Here is a 24,862-nt window from a genome sequence, read left to right as displayed (position 1 = left end):
AGAAGTCACTCCTTAGTGCCCTTGCCTGTGTAATGATTGGTTTATTATGTTTGGAAAGGATTAGTTTCTCAAGTTCCAGGGGGGTATAACAGGAGAGATACTCGGCAAGTGAGACTACATCAAAATAAAAGTTTCTACACAAGTAAGGATAGTTATTATATTAGAAAGATAGACAACCAACTAGGAAAGGATCTTTAGCAGAAATATATCAGACAAAGGCCTAATCTTCAATATATACAAACATTAAAATATAAGGCTACACCACCTTATGTTCAATGCTATGTTTCTTACAGGCTACACAGAAGGAAATTGAGAAACAGAAAGCTCATTTGAAATGTGTCACAGAGCTAGGAGAAGCTTTGAAATCAGTGTTGGGAAAGAAGGAGACCTTGGTGGAAGATAAACTCAGTCTTCTGAACAGTAACTGGGTAGCTGTTACCTCCCGAGCAGAAGAATGGTTAAACCTTTTATTGGTAAGAGAAGAGACTAGAAATTTTTTCTATTTCTTTCTATCATATGGGTAAAAGTTAAATAACATATTTGGCTATATTTTATTTGAAAATACATTTAGTCTACATATATGTAGTCCCTCTGTACCTGTAGATACTTTAACTATGCCTTTACATATACTAAAATTAAAAGTGATAAGACTGTACTCTATTTTTTGTCTTTTTAAAGTTTTCTAGAAAGGAGGACAATTCTTTTAAAATATTTTTCTAAACAATAATATTGATATGTCTTTGTGTATTTAAGGAATACCAGAAACACATGGAAACCTTTGACCAAAATGTGGATTACATCATGAAGTGGACCATTCAGGCTGATACAATTTTGGATGAATCTGAGAAAAAGAAATCACAGCAAAAAGAAGACATCTTTAAGGTAGCAAAGGAAATAATATAAAAAGTAATATTCAATCTCTGCACAATTATACCAAGCATGTTTGTCCCAGAAGTTACAAAGGACTTCTTAAAAGGAATGAAACTTTCAAACTTTTCCTTCTACTCTTCTTCACTTTTGCTTCCTTCCTGTCTCTTCTCTTTTTTTCCATCCGCTTGTCATTCTTTCCTTCCTTTCTTCTGTCTTGATTTCCCATCTTCTTTCCTCTTCTCATTAGACATTAATGCCACTGGAGAGCTCTCAGCTTATCACACTAAAACACTAACAAGGAAGGTAATCCAGGATTTACTTTGGTATCATGTTTCAGTGTACTGTTTTGATGGAATCAAATACTCTTACAGCTAGTATACAGTTTTATGCCATCTTTTGTAGTTTGAGTGAATTCCTGAAATTCCATCATTTGGACATTTTGTCTTTGTTATATACCAGTATATTCACTATCACCAATGATCCAGTAAAATAAAAACTTACGGTAGTACAAAATATAAAATTTTACAATGTAACACTATTATGATGACATAAGTAGAAAATCCCTTATCAAAAAGATCTATTTTAAGAAAAAATAATTTAAAATATTACTTAAAATTGCCCTATTTTACATATGCTTATATTAAATATATGGGTATATATAAAATATATAAGTATATGAAATATGAATGCATTATGCTTAGATTTTATTACTTTCCCTTGTCTCTTATATAAGCAAATATTCAAAATTGTAGAAGACTAAAAAAATCATCATTTTCATTCCCTAATATTTGAGTAACCGATATGCAGCTTCACGCTTTCCTTTCGAAAGTAATTATTTAACATTTACTTTAGAAAGGATTCCCAAAAGAGTATGTAAAAGGTATAATATGCAAATATACCTCAATATTATATGTCCTTATTAGGTTACATGTTCTTGTTCAATTAAATAAGAAGTTTTGGAATTGTTCAAATGATTTTTTTTTGTTCTGAAATGTTGAGAATCATGTAAAATCAACAATGTTATGTTATAGCAAAATACCTTCAATTCCTTAATAACTCTGTTTATAACACATAATCCAGATCTATTAGTAAAGCAAAGTTCCCATGACATTTAATAAACAAAGAAAAAATTAAAATGTACAATAAAGAAATTTTTAAATTATATTTAAGCTACCTTCCCTCCTGAACATAAGTATAGGTTGTTATAAAAGTATTAAATTCAGTAAAGATAAAAATGGGACTAAATATAAACATATGGCTTTTTCAGGAGCTTTTTTCATATATTTATTATAGTAATTAATAGAAGGGTTACATGATATTTGCCAGATAGATGGTGTATTAATTCCCATACATTGATACCCTTTCACATGTCTTGGTCCCCATTTCCCTCCCCCCACCCCCAACCCTCAACTTGTTTTCCCCCCTTCCCTATCCAATTTCAAATAACCAAATACAGACATATCCGATATATCAGGTAACAAAGTGAGATACTGTAACAATATGAGATAACCAAGGGACAGCAAAAGAGATGAGAGATAACATAGTACCTTAAGAACAACATTCATTATATGGCTTATGTTTCTATATCCTAGAGATCCTTTCACTACTTGGCATTTACCCAATTATCCAGAAACAAGGGCATACTAAATCCACCAGCACAACAATGTTCATTGCAGTACTATTTACCATAGCAAAGATATGGAACCAACCTAGATGTCCCTCAGTTGATGAGTGGATCAACAAGATGTGGTATTTGTACACAATGGGATTCTATGCTGCTGTCAGAAAGAATGACATTGCCCCATTTGTTAGGAAATGGAAAGACTTAGAAAAAATCATATTAAGTGAAGTAAGCCAGACTCAAAGGAACTTATGCTCAATGGTTTCCCTCATTTGTCATAATCAGTAGAAACCTTGGGCTCTCCTAGCAGAGATTTGCAATAGAGCAAAACCTTGATACAAATGGCCATATAGTATGACGCTAAACATATGATTTTTTATAGACAATATAGAGGTCAGGGAAATATCTTTCAGTCTTCTTGGACTCAATAAATAGTTTAAAAAACATGAATCAAACAGTCATGGACCTGTTTTTCTAAGATCATGCATATTCTCATTAAATCTATTATATTAAATTTGGTTTTATTTTTCCCTTTCAGTTCCAGTGCATGTGTACTTCTCCTTCTCTATATTTCTGCATCCCTCTTTTCCTCTCTTGGTCAGTCCCTCCTCTTACTCCTCTCTTTTACTCCTCTCTCTTTCCTTCCCTCCCTCTCGCTCCCTCCCTCCCTCCCTCCCTCCCTCTCTCCCTCCCTCCTTCCCTCCTTCCCCCTCTCTCTATCTCTCTTTATGTCTCTCTCTGTGTCTCTGTCTCTTTCTTTCTCTTTCTCTTTGTCTGTCTGTCTCTCTGTTTCTTTGTACCTCTGCCCCCTTCTCTCTCCCTCTCCCTGTCCCTTTCTCCCTGTCCCTCTCTCCCTGTCTCCCCCTCTTTCCTTCCATTACTAACTTTAAGCCCTGTTTTTTGCTCATGGAATATAGCGTTTAAAGGCAGAAATGAATGACATACGCCCAAAGGTGGACTCCACACGCGACCAAGCAGCAACCTTGATGGCAAACCGAGGAGACCATTGCAGGAAAATAATAGAGCCCAAAATCTCAGAGCTCAACCACCGATTTGCAGCCATTTCTCACAGAATTAAGACTGGAAAGGTAGGAAGATCTACTCCAAGGTGGAAACTAGTGCTAAATGATCTCTTGAGAAGGTTGCGCAATGCTCTGAAAGGGCCAAGCAACCCCCACAGCAAGGTTTTGAAAAGGAAAATGAAGGCCAAAATGTATTTTAAGAAATTTTACAACTGATTATTCTGGGAGAAAAATTGATCTTGCTCTTTTCCTCTCTATGTGTCTGTCTCTATCTCTCACATGTTCGTTTGGTTTTTCTTTTCTTTTCTTTTCTTTTTTTTGCAAACACTGTTTTAGAACTACATTCTGCACTGGTTTACATATGTGTTTTGGATGTCACGCACAACAAAGGAACAAATAGCATGCTGCATACAAAAAAGGCACAAATATCTATCTAAAAAAAGTACTGACATATTTAATAAGTATAATATTGCTTGTGTGTAATGTAGATTGAACATTCAAATTAAGGCCTTGTACATCTGCATGATAGAGAGTGTTTATACTTCTTATGTACATGTATACAATATATATGTACAAATGTATGTACATATATACATGTTGCTTGAATTAATTGAAGATAACTGTGAAAAAATCAATTGGGCCATGAAAATTAATGATTGCAAAGCTTATATATCCTAATTTTTGTAATTTCATATGCCTAGTTATATTTATTCTACTTAATGAAGAAACAGAGGATATAGTATTTTTGCATGAAAACCTTTATATTTAAAAATACTTAATCTGCTATCTTATAATGCTTCATAAAAATTTATAAATACAGTACTATATAATTTCAACTCCAAGAGGAATGTTTAAAATGCAAGAAATAACTTCAGCTTTATATAGTATAATTTGGACATTATTTTTGATATGGTATGTGATAAATTTTAATTATAAAGTATACCTGAAAGAAATATGTATTTAGGCATTTATTAATTAATGGAAGTGATCTTAAATAACAAAAATCTCACTGAAATATCTATGAGATAATATGATATAAAATGACTGGTAAGTTCAAGTTATTTTCTTAGCATTGTCACCAAATATCATACTTTCACATATCCTATAATTTCTGTGGTTTTCCATTGAAATACACACACATCCATGCACATACACACACACACACACACACATAGATTGTTTCATAATATATGAATTGTGATATGAAGAGTTCTAATATTTTATGAACTTAAAACATAGTCATCCTTAAAACTCACATTTCCAGAGCACATAATCTCTATATCTTGTTCTGAAGTTTTATTTTCAGATTATAGTTTTCTTTAAAAATGGACTATTATATCAAAAATCACTTTTACTTCTTGAGAAATCAATGACTTAGAGAATATGTAAATAACCAAGAAACAGTCACCTCAATCATTGAAAAATAGCAATTACTAGATTTTATATTCTTCCCATCATTATCAACTGTATACTATGTTAATGAAATACTTAAGTTATAAAGTACTTAATGACAAACATGCATTTATTTTGGAATAATGTTAAACCATTGAAACTTTCATACTATATTGAAAAATGGGGGGGGGGAATAAGTATGGGGAGTATACAGCCTCCACTTCAGACAAATTTGTGAGAACTTTTGCATTATTTTCCATCAAGTGTATCACCCAGTACACTCCAAATTAATATTTTGAATTCCCTATCAATTAACCAAAAAATTAACCATTCAATTTTTTCTTTGAATTGGTAAACATGACTAGGTCCAATAGTAATCTGATGTTTAAGCTGTGAAAAGAATATTGCAATTTACCATCAGAGAAAAATTTAAAAACACAGTTATAAAGGATATTTGATAATTTTATTTTTTCCCTTGCCTTAGTGAATGATACTGGTCTTCATTGTGTTAGTACACAATGATACCCAGATGTAAATTATACTGAATAAATATCTTTTTTTTTTTGCCAGTCCTGGGCTTAAGCTCAGGGGCTGAGCACTGTCCTTGGACTTTCTCAAGGCTAGAGCTCTACCACTTGAGCCTCAGCACCACTTCCGGCTTTTTTCTATGTATGTGGTACCGAGGAATCGAACCCGGGTCTTCATGCATGCTAGGCAAGCACTTTAACCACTAGGCCAAACTCCGGCCCCTGAATAAATATCTTTTTATTTATTCAATAACAAAACACAAATAAGTAAGCACAAAAACAAATAATTACACAAATACACTACTACATTTCAAGAGATGTTCAAATGCTACATGTTCAAATGCTAGTGAGGTAATTCTAGCAGAGAACAATAGATTTAGAAGATTGAACACTAAATTTTTAAAAAGCCAGTAATAGAAAATTAGGTGATTCATCTGTATAACTAGTTCAGTGCTTGTAAAAATAAGACAGCTATAGTAGAATAATATGTTCTAAAAACTAAAATTATCCTTATTTTTCTTAAATAACTGAAAATATAATATATGGAATGGAAAACAGAACACTAACTAATTGGGATGATTTTCAGTCCTTTTTACCATTTTGTTTCACAAGACTAAATTCAGAAAGTCCTAGGATATAGCCATAAATACATAAATTTCCAGATCCACTGAGTTCACAAGTCCCTGCTAATTATACATTTGATTGTTCAGTCACCTTCTGTTGATATCATAACCCATTTAGTAGTTTATGTGTGATTTTTCTTAGAGTATAGGTATTTGGGAAAAGCTAAAAGTGTTAAGGGTAGCTTTTGAGCTTGAAATCAAGCCCTTTTATCATGACATTTGCAGGTTTCAATGGATTCCCACCAAACATAAATCACAGTATTTGGTGATGTGTAAACTATTTTGCTAAGAAGTAATAGATTTGAGGAGCTTTTTAATTTTGAGTGAGGATATTTTTGTGGATACTGGGTTGAAAGTGTTTGCATGGTGAATTAACTTGGCAGCTCCTCCAGTAACACAAAGTAATAATTCTCATGAAAAACAAGAAGAAATAATTCTTATGAAAAAGTTCGAGTTTATATAGTGTGTGCCATGCAGAGTAAGTTCAGATTGCGTATAGGCTAGTGGGAATGGGGACTTTAAGTTTAAGACTGAAGAAGATGTTTAGACACAGTGTGAAAAGGTCATAAGAGCCACACAGTGTGAAAAGATCATAAGAGCAACATATAATTTGGCCTTAGTAGGCAATTAAAATATCATGACTTTATGTGCTGTATAAGACCCACTCAGTTGGGTGTGAGAGGGAACAATTAAACTGAATACTTGTAAGAAGTAGGAACACTAGTTAGGTATCAACACAATTGTTTAGATAATGAACATGATGAGCCCAAGTAATGGAGTAGCCATGGGAATGTAAAGTTTTAATCCAGAAAAATGACCCTGAACCATATCTATGTATTTGAAGGATGTTGAAAATACAGGTCATTGGGCTCTGCATCCAAGGAGTGAAGCAAACCTAGTGGAGATAAAGAGAAGCCTAGATATTTGCATTTCTAACAAGTTTCTAAGTGATATTGATACTGACCAATGGTCTAGAGAAGGCCACCTTAAGAACTTGATTTATGAGAACTGAAAATTAGCTTAGATTTAAATTATTGTATATGAAGGATGAGGAGTTGAAAATTTAAAAAGTGACTTAGGATTCAGGATTACTTGAATAAAAAATACTGTATATGAGTTTCAGTAATTAAATATGCATCAATATGTATCTGTTTTGATTTAATTCATAGTTTCAAAAGAGTTTTAACTATGGGGCCAGGAACTTGGCCTAGTGGTTAAAGTGCTTGCCTACCAAGCACGAAGACCCGGGTTCGATTCCTTGGTACCACATATATAGAAAAAGCTGAAGTGGTGCTGAGGCTCAAGTGGTAGAGTTCTAGCCTTGAGAAAGTTCAAGGATAGTGCTCAGGCCCTGAGCTCAAGCCCAGGACTGGCAAAAAAAAAAAGAGTTTTAACTAGACTTCATCTAGAGATTTGTTAGAATAATTTGTTTACATTGTTTTTCTTGTAAATTTAGAAATAGTTCACCTTTGTAAGTAGTAGAAAATTTCAAATATTGGTACTTGAAACTGATGCTAACCACAAAAGTAAATTTCATTTTTCTTTACTAAGACTTATGTACTTTTTAAAGATTTACTTTTAGGATAAATTTAGCAAATGTTGCTATATTTTCATATACATCTTGAAATTATAGATAAATTAATGTAGTCTGTGTGTGTGTATGTGTTTGTGTGTGTGTGTGTTGCAACTGCAAAAAGAGATTTGGACAATCTGGCATTGTGTTTTTAAATATTCATAATTTTGTTTCTGTAATATTTAAAATATGTGAAGGTATCAGGGTCAAAATATCAGTATCAGTAGATATAAAAGTAATCTTTGTGTGCATTAGAGTATTTGCATGTTTATATGAGTCTGTGAATGAATCAATGAGCCACTGAGGTTATCATATACCATACATCAGGGAATAAAACAAGATGGTTGAATCTCACCTATCTTAAAATATGGTTTATGTGAAAAAATGATTGAATGATAGTTCAAACAAATTATTTGATCTCTTAAACATCAATGTGAATAATTGATACAAATTATAAATATGACTTACACTGCCAATTAAGATTTGTCAAATTTTAAAATTTTTAAGTAAAACTTAAAATTCTGGTATCAATTTTGTTAATATTATTAAATTGACATTTTCCCCTTTGTGATCTGTTTCCAATTAGGTATTAATTTAATATATTTTTACAGAAATATTATATTAAATTAATGGGTACAGTTATTCTTAATATATAAACCATTTATTAATATTTTTAAAAATTGTAAAAGCATGATGAAAATTACGGTAGAGTTTTATAATTAGTACACATTTCCTAGAATACTAAATATCTATGTAATATTTAGTATTACAACTTTGTAATAATGTACATCCAAATATATAAGAAATGAGTCTATCACCAGAACTTCTATGATAATAACATTTTTTTCACATTTGTAATTGGCCATCCATGTAATAAGGTTGATTCCTGGGAAACTTTGATAATAAATCACATATAATTTTTAAAATGTTTTTAAAATTAGTTATAAAATTGAATTTGGTGAGCAGTGTTATTTTACTGAATGAGCCAGGTGTTATTATCAATGACATTTGAAGTGATTAAAGCTACTTAGTGAATGATTTTTTGTGGTCCTTTAAATATTTTTGTCAGATTAATGTCAGTAGATTCACAAGTAATTGTTCTTTGGACAACAGATGTCAGATGTTTACAGAACAGTATGAGAGTGACAATGACATATATAAATTCTCATAGGGAGAGGTGTATAGTCTGGGTAGAAAATTGTATACATCAATTGATTGATTTCTCTACTCCAGCTTGCTGATGCCTAGCATACTTGTTATTTGTATTTAGCCTAGCAAATATTGTTCACCCCAAAGTATTAGTATAAACATATTTTATTTCCCTTTAAATACAGTAATCTGAGTATGCTATACTAAAGTGAATTGAAAAAAAGTATAAGCCAGTAAGAAATGGAAAAAGTAAGAAAAAGAAAAAAAATTAATACAGAGAAAGTGAAAATATAAAATTATCCCAATACGAATCATTCAAATTATAATTTTAATTTATTTGTTTCATACCAAATAGTTGAGAGGGAAACCATTTCATTCCCTAATAAGTATTGTAAGTTCCATGTAACACAAAATGTCCAGAGAGGTTATTCTTGTCATACTATTATGTCTTACCCAACTAACATGATATCAGTAGCTAGTTCTATAATGTGTAATCATGAAACATACCTCATCACCTCACAATTATAAGGATTTATTAGATAATCTCCTCTCATTAGATATACATACTTAAATATTCAGCATCAAATGATTAAAAGTAAACTACTACCTTAACTGGTGTCAGCCAGGAAAATATCACTATTGTAAGTGCATTTGTTGAATTTATTTTTAAAATTTTCCATGATCTAGTTAAAAATAAGAGAATAATAATTCTATAAATTGCTTCATTTAATCATTTTTGTTCAATCATTAATGTAGCATCTTTTCAATATTCATCTTTCTAAGTTTTCTTTCCATTATAGATAGAATGAATTGAAATAACTAACTCTTCATATCATGTCATTAGTCTATCTATTATGTAAAATTGGATGTCACAGTATCTTGAAACTTTTTACTTGATTACAATGAATTACTCTTTTGTTATTTTGTTATAATAAAACAGCAACTATAAATTTTGAATGCTTCAAGGTGACAAGCAATTGAAGCAATTTGAAACTAATCTGTAGCAATTGGATTATTATTTTCAATAGACATATTAGTGTAATTCCAGTACAGTAGTCATTTATTATAGTTACTGAGATTCCATAGGCCTGATTAAAAATGTTTATATATTTGCCTGTGTAAACACAGTCATTTTATGCTAGTATATCTATGCATGAAGTTATAATCAACCAAAAGATAGCTTACATTTTATTATTGATAAAGTGTATGTGGATGATTTTGAATGCTTTTAATTTACAACAAATCTGTTTGTAATTGATTTTGCTTTTCTTTAGTCTGTTATACTTTGTCAACTTGTCATATAAGTCACCTTTAATGCCAAAACTTAAACAAAGCCTTAAATTTCATTAATCCTTAACTCTTCCCCCCCGAAAAGCACAATGGATAGTTGTTAACTAATTTGAAACAATATTAAAATATCAAGGAAAACAAAGTGTTGTCTTTCTCAGTTTTTCTGTCTCTTCTTCTTTTGTGTCCATTTATCTGTTTATTAAACTATTCTATGTTCTAATTTATATGTATTTTATAAAACTACACAGTCATGCTAAAGTTCTTAAAATGAAAAGGTAAGTAAAAATTAAATCCTAAAAACTTATACTTGCTACATGCTTTCTCCAACATTATAACTTCTGTTTAGTTCGTATGTATTCTAAAGCCTATTGTACATGCACTGTCTAACATTACGTGATGTGATTGTGATTCTCGTTTGTCTGTGCTAATATATTTCCTCTAAGATCAAAATAAGTAAGTTATCCAGTAATTAAGATGATTTATCATCCATTGCTATCAACTACACTAGGCAATTCATCATAAATTTGAACCAAAAATCCAGGGTATATATATTAGATATTTTATACTTTTGGTCACTGAAGAATGAGCTCATAAATAATAAATGCTTCCTTACTATGCATTTCTTTTATAATTTTGCATAAGGATTTCAAATTATGAAGATAAAAGAATGAAGTAAAACCTTCAATGTTTGGAAAAATCTTTCCTTCATTAGATTTGTAAATAGCTTATGGTAAACTAGTGAATTGTTAAGGAAAACAGTGAAGCTTTTCACACTTGTGCAAAGCACTACCATAGGTTTTAATGTGTTTAGAGGGATTCCTGCAAAAGAAAAAAAATTCTCTCAGAAAAAAAATCAGGATGAAATACACTGACTTTATACTAATAATTTATACTCACTAAAATTTACCATTTTAAACCTTTGCATTTTGACTATTATTTGTAAATATGTTTTATAATACTACCTTTCATACTAATAACTAATACACTAATTTATTCTTATCAATACCATGATTAAAATAACAACTATATCTATGCTGCCCAGTGAAGTAGCCATGAATCCCATCTATGGTCCACATAACATTTGAAGTGTGGTTATTCCAAATTAAGATGTAATGTAAGTGTAAGACATGAATGAATCTTTAAGAATTGGTAAAAAATGGTACGGGAGTTTGGCCTAATGGTAGAGTGCTTGCCTAACATGCATAAAGACCTGTGTTCAATTCCTCAGTACCACATACATAGAAAAAGCCAGAAGTGGTGCTGTGGTTCAAGTGGTAGAGTTCTAGCTTTGAGAAAGCCCAAGGACAATGCTTAGGCCCTGAGTTCAAGCCCCAGGACTGGTCAAAAAGAAATTTAAAATGAATTGTTATAAAATGGATATAAATGTGCCATTAATTATTTTATATCTATTATAGTTTTATAATATTCCAGATATATTACTGATATAGAATAAATTAACTATGATTTTACTGTTTTATTTTAATATTGCTAGATTACTTAAGATCATATATGTCATTTGCATTAAATTCCTACTCTAAAAGTAGGAATTCAGTGGAGAGAATGTACTATAAGTTGAGATAAAATATTAGAAAACTATCCATGAAGGAACAGTTGCATTTAAAAAATATGACCTAATATAAAATCACCCAGGTTCTTATGATGCATTTTCAACAAATGGAAGCTTAGTACTTTAAAGTACTACTTATAAACACTATTTCTAATGAATTGTTTTTATGTTAAAGTGAAATTCAGTTTCCAAATAATTTCTGTTCATTGATTCCAGTTATCCACTTCAAAACACACATAATGATTTAAGTTGCTAATATATAATAGCCTTTTAACCCAACATACGGTAGTATTGAGGAAATTGGACTGCATGGTGTGAATGAAGTTTATAATTCTGTTATCTAGTGTGGATAGTTATTCTATTTGTAATAGTATCATCTGAAGTCTTTTGAGATCTGGGTTTTTTTTTGTTTGCTTTTTGTTTTTAAGGAACAAGTGGCATTAGGCTGGTAGCATTGGTCCATGGACCAGTAAGGTCAATGCAGAAATAGTTTTATATGAAGGGCTACTTGAACTATTTATTCTGTTTGGACATTGGTGGCTTACCCATATTATCCTAGTTACTCAGGAGGCTGAGAGTGGAGGATCAATGTTTAAAGTGAGCCTAGGCAGAAAAGTCCATGAGACTCATACAATAAACTACTCAGTAAAAGCCAGAAGCGATGCTTGGCTCAACTGGTAAAGTGTTAACACGAACACATTCCCTGAGCTTAGTGACAGCTGTAAGACCAGGAAGGAGAGGGAAGAGGGGAGAGGGGAGAGGGGAGAGGGGAGAGGGAAGAGGAGAGAGGGGAGAGGGAGGGAGGGAGGAAAGGTTATTCTGCAATCCTATTTTCCTATTAGTGGTTTTACTAACTTTTTTCTTCAGAAGGTATTTACTTATGAGTGCCTATCACAAAACAGAAGTGACTCTAGCTAAAGCCAAGCAAACTCCTTAAGTTCATAGATGTTCATGTTTATTGTTATAAATGTGATATACAGAAGGGTTAGTTTCATAAGTAAGGTAATGAGTACATTTCTATTGGGAGAATGTGATCTTCATGAGTATCCCTGAAATTCATCTCATTGACATTGTAATGTACCTTTTATACCTCCAAAATTTCTCCGGCTAAAAAAAAATAATTCTCTGGGTAAAAACAATAAGAATTTTATCATGTTTTAAAAAGTCCTAGGTAAAATAAAAATATTACCATATTGGGGAGCATTTCCTTTCAAAGCCATGTTTTCAACAGAGTCAAATATTGAACTGAGCCAATTCTTGGTTATAATTTTAAGAGGAAATAATAAGATTTATTGGGCATTTACATAAGATGGACACATAGAGTTTGATGAGAAAATACACATAGCCATCATTTACTGGGCATTTACTAAACCACAAAAGCCTTAAATGATATTCTTACTTTTATGTCGCAAATGATTATAATGAAGGTCAAAGAAGATTGTCAAAGAGATGAATGGTTCCTAAGCTAGTAAGTGTTGAAACCCAGATGCAATGAAAACATTCCCATTCAAGAACCTCTGGTCATCACTAGAAGAGGAACGGGCATTCTGAGATTCTTGAGAGGTGATAAAGAAAAACAGCACATATCCTGCAACAAAACTGAACTTCAGAATATTTAACTAATGCTGAGAAGTGTCTGGGGCAACACTAGGAGAAACTTTGACTTTCATGTTATCAGCAGAATTTAAACTTCATTCAATTTATTTTTATTACATTTGTAAGGCTCCTGAGCAAATAGCACAATAAAAGAAATGTTTGGGGTCAGATTGAGCTGTTTACTATATATATGATGGACTAGGGTTTGTAAGGAAAGAGATTACATATCTGTCTGGAAGTTATTCCCCATCATGTGTGAGGAAACATATATAGTTGAAAAATATTTGCAAGGATGACTAAGAAAAAAATCAATTTATAACATTAGAAAAGTTCATTACAAGAGATTTGAAAGAAAGTTAATGATGTTAGTTCTATATGTACAGAATTTTATTTTATTTTATTTATTTTATTTTTTATTTTTTATTATAATTAGTAAAAGGGTTACATGATATTTGCCAGATAGAAGGTGCGTTAATTCACATACATTGATACCCTTTCACATGTCTTGGTACCCATTACCCTCCCCCCCACACCCCCCACGCGTCTTGGTCTACGGCCATACCACCCTGAACGCGCCCGATCTCGTCTGTACAGAATTTTATGTGATAAATTATTGGCTGTTGGAAAGTCCAGATTGAAATTCAAATATTTGAGAGGCAAAAATATTGTAACTTACTTGGTGGAAGATAGGATATTGTGTTATTAGATTGAAATTCAACTATTTGAGAGGCAAGAATATTATAACTTAATTGGTGAAAGAAAGGACATTTTGTTATTAAAAAGTATTGGGAAAGGATATAGAATCCCAAGTTTTTTTGAGACTTTAATATTACTGTATTTGAGTCTAGGGAGAAAAGATGAGCTAGAAAAGCAGGTAGAGCAAAACACATAAATCTTACCATGTGGTTTTGATAATGAATATTTGATATGAGTTATAAACATCATTTGATATTTAGAAAGTTGATGTAAGCATAGTTTCCCTGAGTAATTGCCAGCAATTTAAACAATAGTTCAATGAATCAAAGCACCACCAAATTATTATGAAATTACAATATTAAAGGATACTGATTTTTTGCATTTATTTTTTGCATTCCTCCACACTTTACATGATTTTCAGCTACAAAGTGTTAATACTAGAAAAATGAAAACCATTTAAGTACATTTATGTTATTCATAATAATTCATGAAAGTGTAATATTTCATTTTATTCAATTTTGTTCCTATGCTGAGACTTGAACTCAGGGCTTTATGCTCTTTCTTAACTTTTCCTCTTGAGCATAGTGCTCTGCACTTTCAGCTACACTTCCAATTCTATTTTTTGCTGATTAATTGGTGACATATTTGGCTACCTGGCTGCTGTTAAACTGTGATCTCCAGATTTTAGCTTCCTAGCAGCTAGGAGTACAGGCATGAGCCAATGATTTCTTGCTATTAAGATATTTCAAATGACAAATAATCACTACTCTTTCAAAACTAGTGCTATAACAAGTCACATTTTAAAAAGAGTTTCAAAAATCCTTTGTGGGACATATAGAATTGGCTAGGAGTTGTATATTAATTCATATTATATATCCTGAAGAATGCTATTTGATTATTCACGTTTCTTTGGTTACAGATTACTTTTAGATACTTTATTAGTCCTTGAATACTTTTCCTTAGTGACTTCAGGAACTTTCATCTAGTAAAGATAGAATCAACCTGTAACATAAAATGTGACTGGGAAATGATAGGCAGGGAACAATAGGTTGATGAATGCAATTATTCTGGATTTAAGTCACTGGGGATTGTTCCTAAATTGATTTATAAAATGAGACAGTTCTAAATGAAAACCAGATTTTGTATGTCATCTGTTTGTTTTTAACAGTAATAAAATGATTTCTTGTGTTTTAATGGAAGGAAAAAATACAACATAAACATAAAAGAATAAAAATTATTTTTAACAAAACATTAATGATTATGGTTTATCTACTTGTCTGGCTATTTTATTTTCAATATCTGCTCATTCATCATTCCTTTTCAACCTTTTATTTAGGAAATCAAAGGATGTTAAAGTTTTTTATATTCTGGTCTCAAATACCAAATATTAAATTGAGGAATCCATAATGATTGTAACATTAAAATACATTCATATACTTTATGTCTAATAATTTTTATCCATTTGTGTGAGTTTATAGCATCTAAGAAAGCATTTCTGTAGCAAGCTAATGGCATTGTTTATCTTAGCAGAGCATACCTGCCAATTCTGCCATGCTAAAAATATCATTTAAATTATCTGAGCATATTGCTGTGTAATTTTTCTAAAGATAAGCTGACAATTTAATATCTCTACCTGAGTTTCTTATTATTTGATGAATTAGGCAATTCCTGATAAGGCATATTTATTCGAATGGTATTTATATCAGAATATTTAAAATAAGATTAAAGTTGTCTTCAGAATATTAAAAATTACCCCTGCCAAATATATGTAAATTAACTTTTTTGACACAACAAAATGATGACTTATATTATCATTCACATAGGTTCAGCTCTAGTGATGTTGTTTGTCCTTTGTATCCTGAAGTACTTGCCCAGTTGTATTTGAAAGTTTCATAAAATATAATATGGAAGCATAATGCATGTTATTAGCTTAGCAATAGGAGGTTGAATAAATGTGTGTTTTGGCTTATGTTTCTAATAAAAAAAAGTAATTTTGATTTAAATTAGCGCTATCTTTTTTTTTAGGCCTCCATTCCTTTGAAGGAATTGGAGCAGTTTAACTCAGATATACAAAAATTGCTTGAACCACTGGAGGCTGAAATACAGCAGGGTGTGAATCTGAAAGAGGAAGACTTCAATAAAGATATGGTAAATTGGTTGTGATAAAAGTGTGAATGAACTAGAAGTGAAAATACACAAATATATGGAAAGAAATTAAATAAATCAAGTCTCCAACTGAATTCTCACAATATGTCTAGCACATTGTATACTTCTAATGATTGTTATGAATGCAAAGAATTCTTCTTGATGTTTTGTTACAAATGTCAAATCATGCTGCAGTCATCTAAGAGGACTTCTGGATTCTTACAAATAGCTTGACTTTCATTAAACCTATACTGTTTTCAAATTCACAGAGCAAAAATATCATAAAAATAGTGCATTAGAAAATTAATAAGAAAATTAACTATCATGGGTGCCTCTAATCGTGGGTTACTCATGATTTTGGTTATAGAAACTGAAAAAAATTCACACCATGTAAACACTGCTTACAAAAGTTTTCCACAAGGTATTTTTTAACAAAAAGTTGAATAAATAGTACAATTAATGTCTAAAATATTTATGAATCCATGCTGTTTATTTCATGGGAATAAGAGTGATCTATAAGTTAATGTTCTCCTTCGCCCTCAATTAACCTCAAAACAGCATTCATATTTCTGTCTGGCTTGAATATTTCTGCACCACAGCCCTATTCACTGATTTCTTAATTCTCCTTTCAATCTTCCCACAATTTCTTTTTTTCTCCTTCACCGTCATCACCTCTGTGGTGTTCTCATACTTTATATGTATCTTGTTAGAGATTTTCAGAGATATATTAATGCTAGACACTGCACAGACAATACTTGTAAACCACATGAGGTTTTTCATCATGAGAATTAATAAGAAAGATAATCCTACTCACCACTCTTGGTTCCAATCGGTGTCAATTCCAACTTCCAGAAACTGTTATTCTTCCTTTTTTATGGGAGTTGGTGACCTTGCCAACTCAGCTAATAGAAAGAAAGGTAAGAAGAGGCTTTCCAAGATGCTGAGTTCCAGATACTTCTACTTCATATAAAAGAAGAAAACAGAGGGAACTGAAGTGAAAAAAATACTGTTTACCTCTTGGACTAACCACCTGCCTTGCCCTAGAGGCCTCACCTGGTTAAATAAATGAAATGGGTTCATACTTATCAATTTTTATATTAACCCTATAAGATATTCCAGATTTTTAAAGGCATATTAAAACAAGGTCTTATAAAGATTATAAATCTATACTTAAATTATGTTACATATTTATTGAGACTATTAATGGAGAAATCAAAGGAAAGAAATCACATTTATACAGAAGGGAGAGGTCTTTCATTGTGTAATGACATTTAAGCATACATTATAAATGTAACTATATCAGTTCTAATACTATAAAAATAACACATACAAATTTTTGCAAATAAAAAGTCTATCATTAGCATATCAATATACCTATATACCATTGTGTGATGAGGTCTTTAATAGAAAGACTACATATCTGAAATTGGAATGCAGGAAATCAGAAATGACAAAACAACAATTATATGAGACCAGTATTTATTAAAATCATTTTATTTCTAAGTATATATAATGAAAATATATTTTCCTTGGGACATCAAAGAACAAAATGGACAATTTTAGAATCATAAAATGGAATAAATTTAACTATACTTCCCCATCCATGTTTAATATTTATGTAGTCTTCTTTGTTTAAAATTAAGAAACATGTGACATATGGTAGAAATTAATAATTCATTGAAATATTTGACAGCAATTTTAGCACATCATTTTGTAAATACACCATGTCTTCAATTATGATATTTAACTTTGAAATATAAAATCAGATATTATTTAAAAATTAGTTTACATTTGAAACAAAATATTTAGTAACATGGTAACATTTTAAGATTGTTATCATATCATAGTACAGATCTACATCCATATTCCCAATGCATCAGTTAACATTGTAGTTGAAAATTTTACTTCTCTGAAACTTTGAAATTCTAGAACTGTTCTAAAAGTCAAAGCCAAATAATGCTTTTACAATAATTCTCAACTTATCTAATTATAAAATTTCTTACTTCCCCTAGAATGCCCCTAGAATGTGTTCTTTATAAGTAGGTAGGAGGAAGCTTCCTTCCTTTACATATAAATTATTAAATAAATGAAAAAAATGAGCCCAGTATTGTATTATAATATTCCCTGAGATTTAAAATCTGATTTGTGTGTGTTTGAAATGTTTTATTATGTTAACAATGTACAGCTTTTTAAAAACCAAAATGAAGACTGTACTTGTTGTTTTTAATCAGAGTGAAGACAATGAGGGTACTGTTAAAGAATTGTTGCAAAGAGGAGACAACTTACAACAAAGAATCACAGATGAGAGAAAGCGAGAGGAAATAAAGATAAAACAGCAGCTGTTACAGACAAAACATAATGCTCTCAAGGTATTAGAGCTCAAATTATAATATACCTTGCCTGTGGTTTTGTTTTTGTATGTAGGGTAAAATATATTGTGCATAAATAAAATCTGTTTCAGTCTTAGTCAACAAAAAGTTCACTATTTTCCCTTCAGTATATGTACTTTATTTGACATTTTTATGTGTCAGTTGGTTTTGAAAGGTGTTTCACAACATTTGTTGGGTTTTTGTTATTCAGATTTTTTCAGTGTAAAACTAGATTGTAACAAAATGCATCACATATTTACACTCTTAACTCTATGTTGTTTTTTTTAACTATTTTATTTGTGCTAAAAACTACCCTAATGGCCAGAATTACTAATCTATTTTTTTCATCTATTTCTACTTCCTTTCATCAATTTTATTTATTCTAGGTCTGGATTTTTGCTAATGTGCCTGGATTTTAAAATAAACCTTTTCTCTGCTTATAAAGTCACTCTTTTAAACTAACTAAGCATCTGTAAGAGTTTAATTTCTTTCATATGAGTTCTCAAAACTATTTGTCATTCCATCAAACATGAACTGTTACTTTATATTAAGGAAGGATAGTATATGACTTCAAGTACCCACATGGCTCATCTGAATCTTATAGGAAGAACTGAATAAACTTCTGTGATGCTACCCAGACAGTTGTTGAGATCCTCTCTGGTCTTGTGAAACATTTTGTGAAATAACACTTCTGTGTGTGTAAATGCTTCGCAACATTCACTATTTGCATGCCCAGCTGATTTTCTAATACTGTTAATTACCAAGCTTTTCATTGTAAATCACTCTTTTGGAGCTATGTAGCTGTGTAGGTAGATCCACCTAGGTGATGGAATCTGCTTTCTATATGCAAATAGGAGGATAAACCTTTTTCCCTATAGTCAACCAAATAAACACTGCTGAGAATATAATTGCGCAATATTGTGCTTGCCAGGAAGCCACAATGAATGTCTAATTGGCCAGCAGGTATTCTGAAGGTAACTGCTGATTATATATATATATGTATACATACATATATATACATATATATGTGTGTATGTGCGTGTATATACATGCATATATACATATAATAGAAAAGACCTGTTCCTTGGAGTACAAAAGTAAACAATAATGCATTTTTTAAATCAGGAAGTTATAAATTCATACTCTTCTGACTGTGACCAAGACTGTGGAAGAATTTACATTAGTCATATATGTCTCCCACTAAACAGCATTTTTTATTGTTAACTGAGAAACACTTAAAAAGTCTGTGTAATATCTGTAAATATTTATACATATTACATATCCCCTTGTTCTTAGCAAGAAAAGGGCATTAATTCTTATGACCAACAAACTGCCTTTCTTGGCAATGATATGAGTTGAATCATGAATAAGGCACAGTTCAACTCTTATTCGCATAGCTGTATCATGACACTATTGAAAAAAGAAGTATTCCATTTTACTCATCCCATGCAGTTATTACATCCACAGGAAATTTAGAAATGCCACAATGAAGTATAAACTAGAGCAAATGTTGTGCTTCAATTTTAAGAAAAATGGAGGTTAAAATCTAGATCATTCCTGAAAAATATTATGTTTCAAGAGATTGATTGCCAAACCAATATACAGCAAGAAATTCAATTACTGTGTTAAACTGCTAATTAGTTACAATTCTAGTCGATATGAAAGAATTCAAGGGTCAGAACTCTCTTAAGCAATGAATTTTAATCCATTCTTTGGTATTTACTTTTACTCTTGCTAAATTTCTACATGGAATCCTAATCTTTAACTCCTTGAAAAATGAAAGCTGTTTACAGGACAGAAATTTTATGTTTCCAAGAATTAAAAAATGGCATTTCAACTAGTTTTACTGATAGGGAATCAGTTGAATATGCTTGTAGGAGCAAGATGATTGAATTATTTTCTTTTTTCTTCTTTCTTAGTTATTTAAATCACTCATCTACAACTCACCAAGTTGATTGAAAAATTACAATTTTTATTTTCTCTTTCTTAATGTAGTTATGCTTGCATTTGGAAAATCATTTAGCTTAGTAAGGAGAAGAATAAAATTGTTTGTGTTAAAAGTATTTTTCTAGGGCTGGGAGTTTGGCCTAGTGGTATAGTGCTTGCTTAGCATGCACAAAGACCCAGGTTCGAGTCCACAGTACCACATGCACAGAAAAAGCTGGAAGTGATGCTATGGCTCAAGTGGTAGATCTCTAGCCTTGAGATCAGGGACAGTGTTCAGGCCCGGAGTTCAAGGCCCAGGACTGGCAACAAAATAAAAAGTATTTTTTAAAATATTCAAATGGTTATTTTCTGGATACTCCCAGCTATATGAATAAAGGGGATAGCCCTATACATATAACATTGCATAATTTAACTAAAATGATTTATTTGTTATTGCTGTTGTCCAGTTTGGGGTGTTGAGCTAGGGCCTCATGCAATTGCATAGCCTTTTACCTCAAGACCGATTTTCTACCACTTGAGACATACCTCTACTTCTATCTTTTTGCTGGTTAATTGAAACTAAGAGTGTCCCAGATGTGTGTTTTTGCTAGCTTCATATTTGACTCTTGATTTGCTAGAGTTACAGGTATGAGTCAGGGGTGTCAAGCAAATATATTTTAATCACACAGTTTTAATATTAATAGCCAAACTCATACAAGCATTTCCAAAACCATGAAAGTATGTTGTTTGCCTATATTAACTCTGTTGATGATCTTAGTGTTAAACATAATCACACATAAACTATGTTTTTTTGCAATTACTTGGATAAGTCCATTGTTTTTATATGTTAAACTATCACATAAACTATACAATAAAATAGTGGACTCATTAAGAATCAATCAAATAGGATTGTATTCTAAGCAAGTTTGAACATGTCAAAAGAAAACATGTGATGTTTAATTTACTTTACTAAGCTTCTGTATATAGGTCTTAAAAATTAAGTGCATAATTTAATCATTTATATGTTATGCATTTGAAATGATTTAAACTAAAATATGAAGGTCTCAAATATTTGTGTAAATAATTATAGCCAGAAATATTCTATACATAGATGTATTGATATTTTAATAATATCTGCACCATGAACAGGATTTGAGGTCTCAAAGAAGAAAAAAGGCTCTAGAAATTTCTCATCAGTGGTATCAGTACAAGAGGCAGGCTGATGATCTCCTGAAATGCTTGGATGACATTGAGAAAAATTTAGCCAGTCTACCTGAACCCAGAGATGAAAGGAAACTAAAGGTAATGTTGTTTTAGAATGTTAATACTAGATCGTATTGCTAGAGTTTAACTACTTTAACATGTCATGTGAGGATCATACTTAAAATACTGTGTTCTTGTTTCCTCTATTAATGTTCTCTTTGATTTGATGCATTTCTTTGTATTGTGTTTTGTTGTAAATGTATTATGTGTTATTCAACTGACAATATTGTTAAATGAAGAAAATGTTTTGCTTTTAGAATGTGTAAAATGAAATATGAAATGTCATGTGTTTTTCTGGTAAAATTGTAATTGACTCTGTGTATTTTTGTTCCAGATGAGCTAATGACTATCGGTATATGGACGACTTCTTTCTCATGTTAGCACATTCATTTCATCCAAGCATCTTCACACATCACTGTCAAATTTCTCTAGATTATTTGCATATTGTCTGAAGATGTTTTTTCTGTTATTACTTTACACTTTTTATTTTGCTTCGTTTTGTGTTGAGTGGCTCAGTCCTAGAAAGACTTAGTTCCTTCACCTCTAAATTATATTCTATATGGAGGGTAAGGATTTATCACTCCAACTTGGGTCAACCCCTATAGCACCAGAGGAATTCAATAAAAGGAAAAGTGTTAGCTCAATATGAATTAATATTTTTAATTACAATGTCTGAAACTGACAGTTATCAAATGATAACTGAAATAAAATTTAGATTATTGGGGGAAGATGGCATGGACACTTTCCATACTTGTAAATTTTGAAAGGTGACAATGAAGGACCAATAGCCTTTGAAACTTCTCAGACAATGATTTTCTGCCTATAGGTCGGTTGATGTGGTTAGCTAACTGCCCTGGGCCCTGTATTGGTTTTGCTTAATAGGAAATTGATCGAGAATTGCAGAAGAAGAAAGAGGAGCTGAATGCAGTACGTAGGCAAGCTGAGGGCTTGTCTGAGGATGGGGCCGCAATGGCAGTGGAGCCAACTCAGATCCAGCTCAGCAAGCGCTGGAGGGAAATTGAGAGCAAATTTGCTCAGTTTCGAAGACTCAACTTTGCACAAATTGTGAGTTGTTATTGGCAAACCCACATAAGTATTTGCATCTACTGCTCTATTAACAGCGGCCTACTAACAACAACATGAAAATTCTGGGTATAATTTCAAACTTCTAGTGTGCATTCTAAAAAGTGAGTAGTTTCCCGCGCTTCAGGCTTCTGTAACACTAGAGCTTAATTTTGAAGATTAAAGACCTATGAAAATAGCAGCTAACAGGGCAAATCTCCTTAGCAAAAATAAAAACACATCTTAATTTTTTTTGCTACATCATTTTTCATAACATTGGCAATGTGAATTTGTCAATTTACCATACATTTACTTTACTTCTTTGTCTAATCCAGAAATCTGTACTGCTTTCCTGAGATCATCCCATGCTAATTTTACTTTCTTCCTGTATACATGGTAAATAATAAATATTATGTGAAACAGCTTCTTATGTCAATCTACAAAGTGCCTTATCTCAATGACTGAAAGAATAACAGTTTTATCTTTATACCTGGCTTAACTACTTAGTGGGTCACAGTGCTTGTTAGAAGAACTGGATGCCCAGTAAGGTGGAAATCAACAGCAGACCGAACAATATCAAATAATGTCATTAGTGAACTGTTACAAACCAAAGAAAAAGAAATGTACTTTTTAAACAACTGAATGGAAAGTTTATGGTTTCTTTTTTAAAGACACTTCAAAATTGTGTGTTCTTATTTCTTTAAATTTGTAATTGGGCATAAATGATAGATTTATGAATTTTTCCTCTCCTTTTAAGTTCTTTAAGGTAAGAGGAATGGCTGCCATCTGTAACTTTCCAAGAGTGTACTCCTCCCAAAACTAGGATCTAAGCATCTGGAAACAAAACAAACAAACAAACCTACAAATCTGTGCTCATTTCAGGTTGAATTATATGAAACAATTATTTAACTACTTTGCTCTATGTAAATACAACTGCATTTGGTCTAACACATTAATGAGACTATGTGGGAATTTCTTTTGTGGTATTTTTATTCCATTTTATAGAGTGTTTATTGTAAATATACTTAAAATTAACTCTTTTAAAAACATATAAATGGAAATGTGCATATTATTATGACTCCTTTTTAATATTTCTAAGAAAATTCATGAATACACAATTTTTTATGAAGTCCAATGCTCTGAAGTTATATTTCTAACTACTTGAAAATTTCAGCCTCTTAACCTTCATATTAGTTATTAGGAACATAACATATTATAAGTCATTTCAAAATCTTGTTTCTACATATACAAAATGAAGTGAAAGTTTAAGGTACAAGGAAAACTCAAGTAAAATGAGTATGCCTTGATTTAATAGGACATTTTATTTATAAAGAAGTCTTTTGCTTTAAATTCTAACTCATATCCTAATTTTATTTCTCTTTCTTGACACACTCACTATACACAATTAAAATGTTACATTCCACTTAAATTACTAATTCTCTACTATTAAACACACACAGGATCCAAAGTCTCCATAAACCATCATACCACATACCACCAAACCAATTATAATTAGTAGACCTTCAGCAAATATTTTTCAGAAAACAATGCCTGTATGAAATTATAAAAGGCTATATGACTCTGTATCATTTTAAAATAAAGTATAAACCAATAATAAGGTATGTTTTTCTCATAAAAGTCTCAACTTTTATATATGAAACACCTAAACGCCACATTTGTGAAGACTGTTTCTAGGTTGATATTTGATTGTATATCATAAGAGAAACAAACAATACATATATGAATTAGAATCAAATTATTATGGCTTTACATGGTATTAGATGTTAGCTAGAACTGAAGAAAAATAGAATGGTGATAAACAGGTAGCGAGAACTGTAGATACAAACATAGATGCATAGACAACTACAAACTGCTACATTTAAGTAGCTTCTTATTACTTTATCCTTCCCTCATTGCTAATGTATTTTAAAAACTTATTGCACTGTGATCACTAGATACTTCTTTTCCACTATTTTGTCATTGGAGTCATCTAAAAGATCTACAAGGGATCAGTTTTATGTGAGTTTGTGTTTGCAATATGCTAACAAGTTCCTGATAATGTAGATTGTCATAGTATTTTTCTCTATTCATCACATTTTGATTTCTCCTAAATGTCCCTTTCTATTTTCTCTAGATACAAAGTCTAGATTTGTAGTTTTTCTTTCACATCC

At 31.3% G+C, this 24,862-nt stretch overlaps 1 protein-coding gene across 3 annotated transcripts in view; it reads left to right on the top strand.

Moving 5' to 3' along the window:
- Positions 1–24,862, top strand: part of Dmd (dystrophin) — a 1,999,854-nt gene that overhangs the window by 743,214 nt on the left and 1,231,778 nt on the right. For all 3 annotated transcript variants that reach the window (XM_090326714.1, XM_090326711.1, XM_090326710.1), the window contains 7 exons: positions 294–473; positions 754–882; positions 3,409–3,579; positions 15,952–16,074; positions 18,303–18,440; positions 21,516–21,668; positions 22,512–22,694. In XM_090326714.1, coding sequence (XP_090182840.1) covers positions 294–473; positions 754–882; positions 3,409–3,579; positions 15,952–16,074; positions 18,303–18,440; positions 21,516–21,668; positions 22,512–22,694 — 1,077 coding nt within the window. The remainder of the gene's footprint in view (positions 1–293; positions 474–753; positions 883–3,408; positions 3,580–15,951; positions 16,075–18,302; positions 18,441–21,515; positions 21,669–22,511; positions 22,695–24,862) is intronic.

Source organism: Megascapheus bottae, chromosome X (assembly GCF_031878675.1).
Source record: "Megascapheus bottae isolate mThoBot1 chromosome X, mThoBot2.hap1, whole genome shotgun sequence".
NCBI lineage: Eukaryota > Metazoa > Chordata > Mammalia > Rodentia > Geomyidae > Megascapheus > Megascapheus bottae.
Note: the sequence above shows the minus strand (reverse complement) of the source record. Positions and strands in the feature narration are given on the sequence as shown.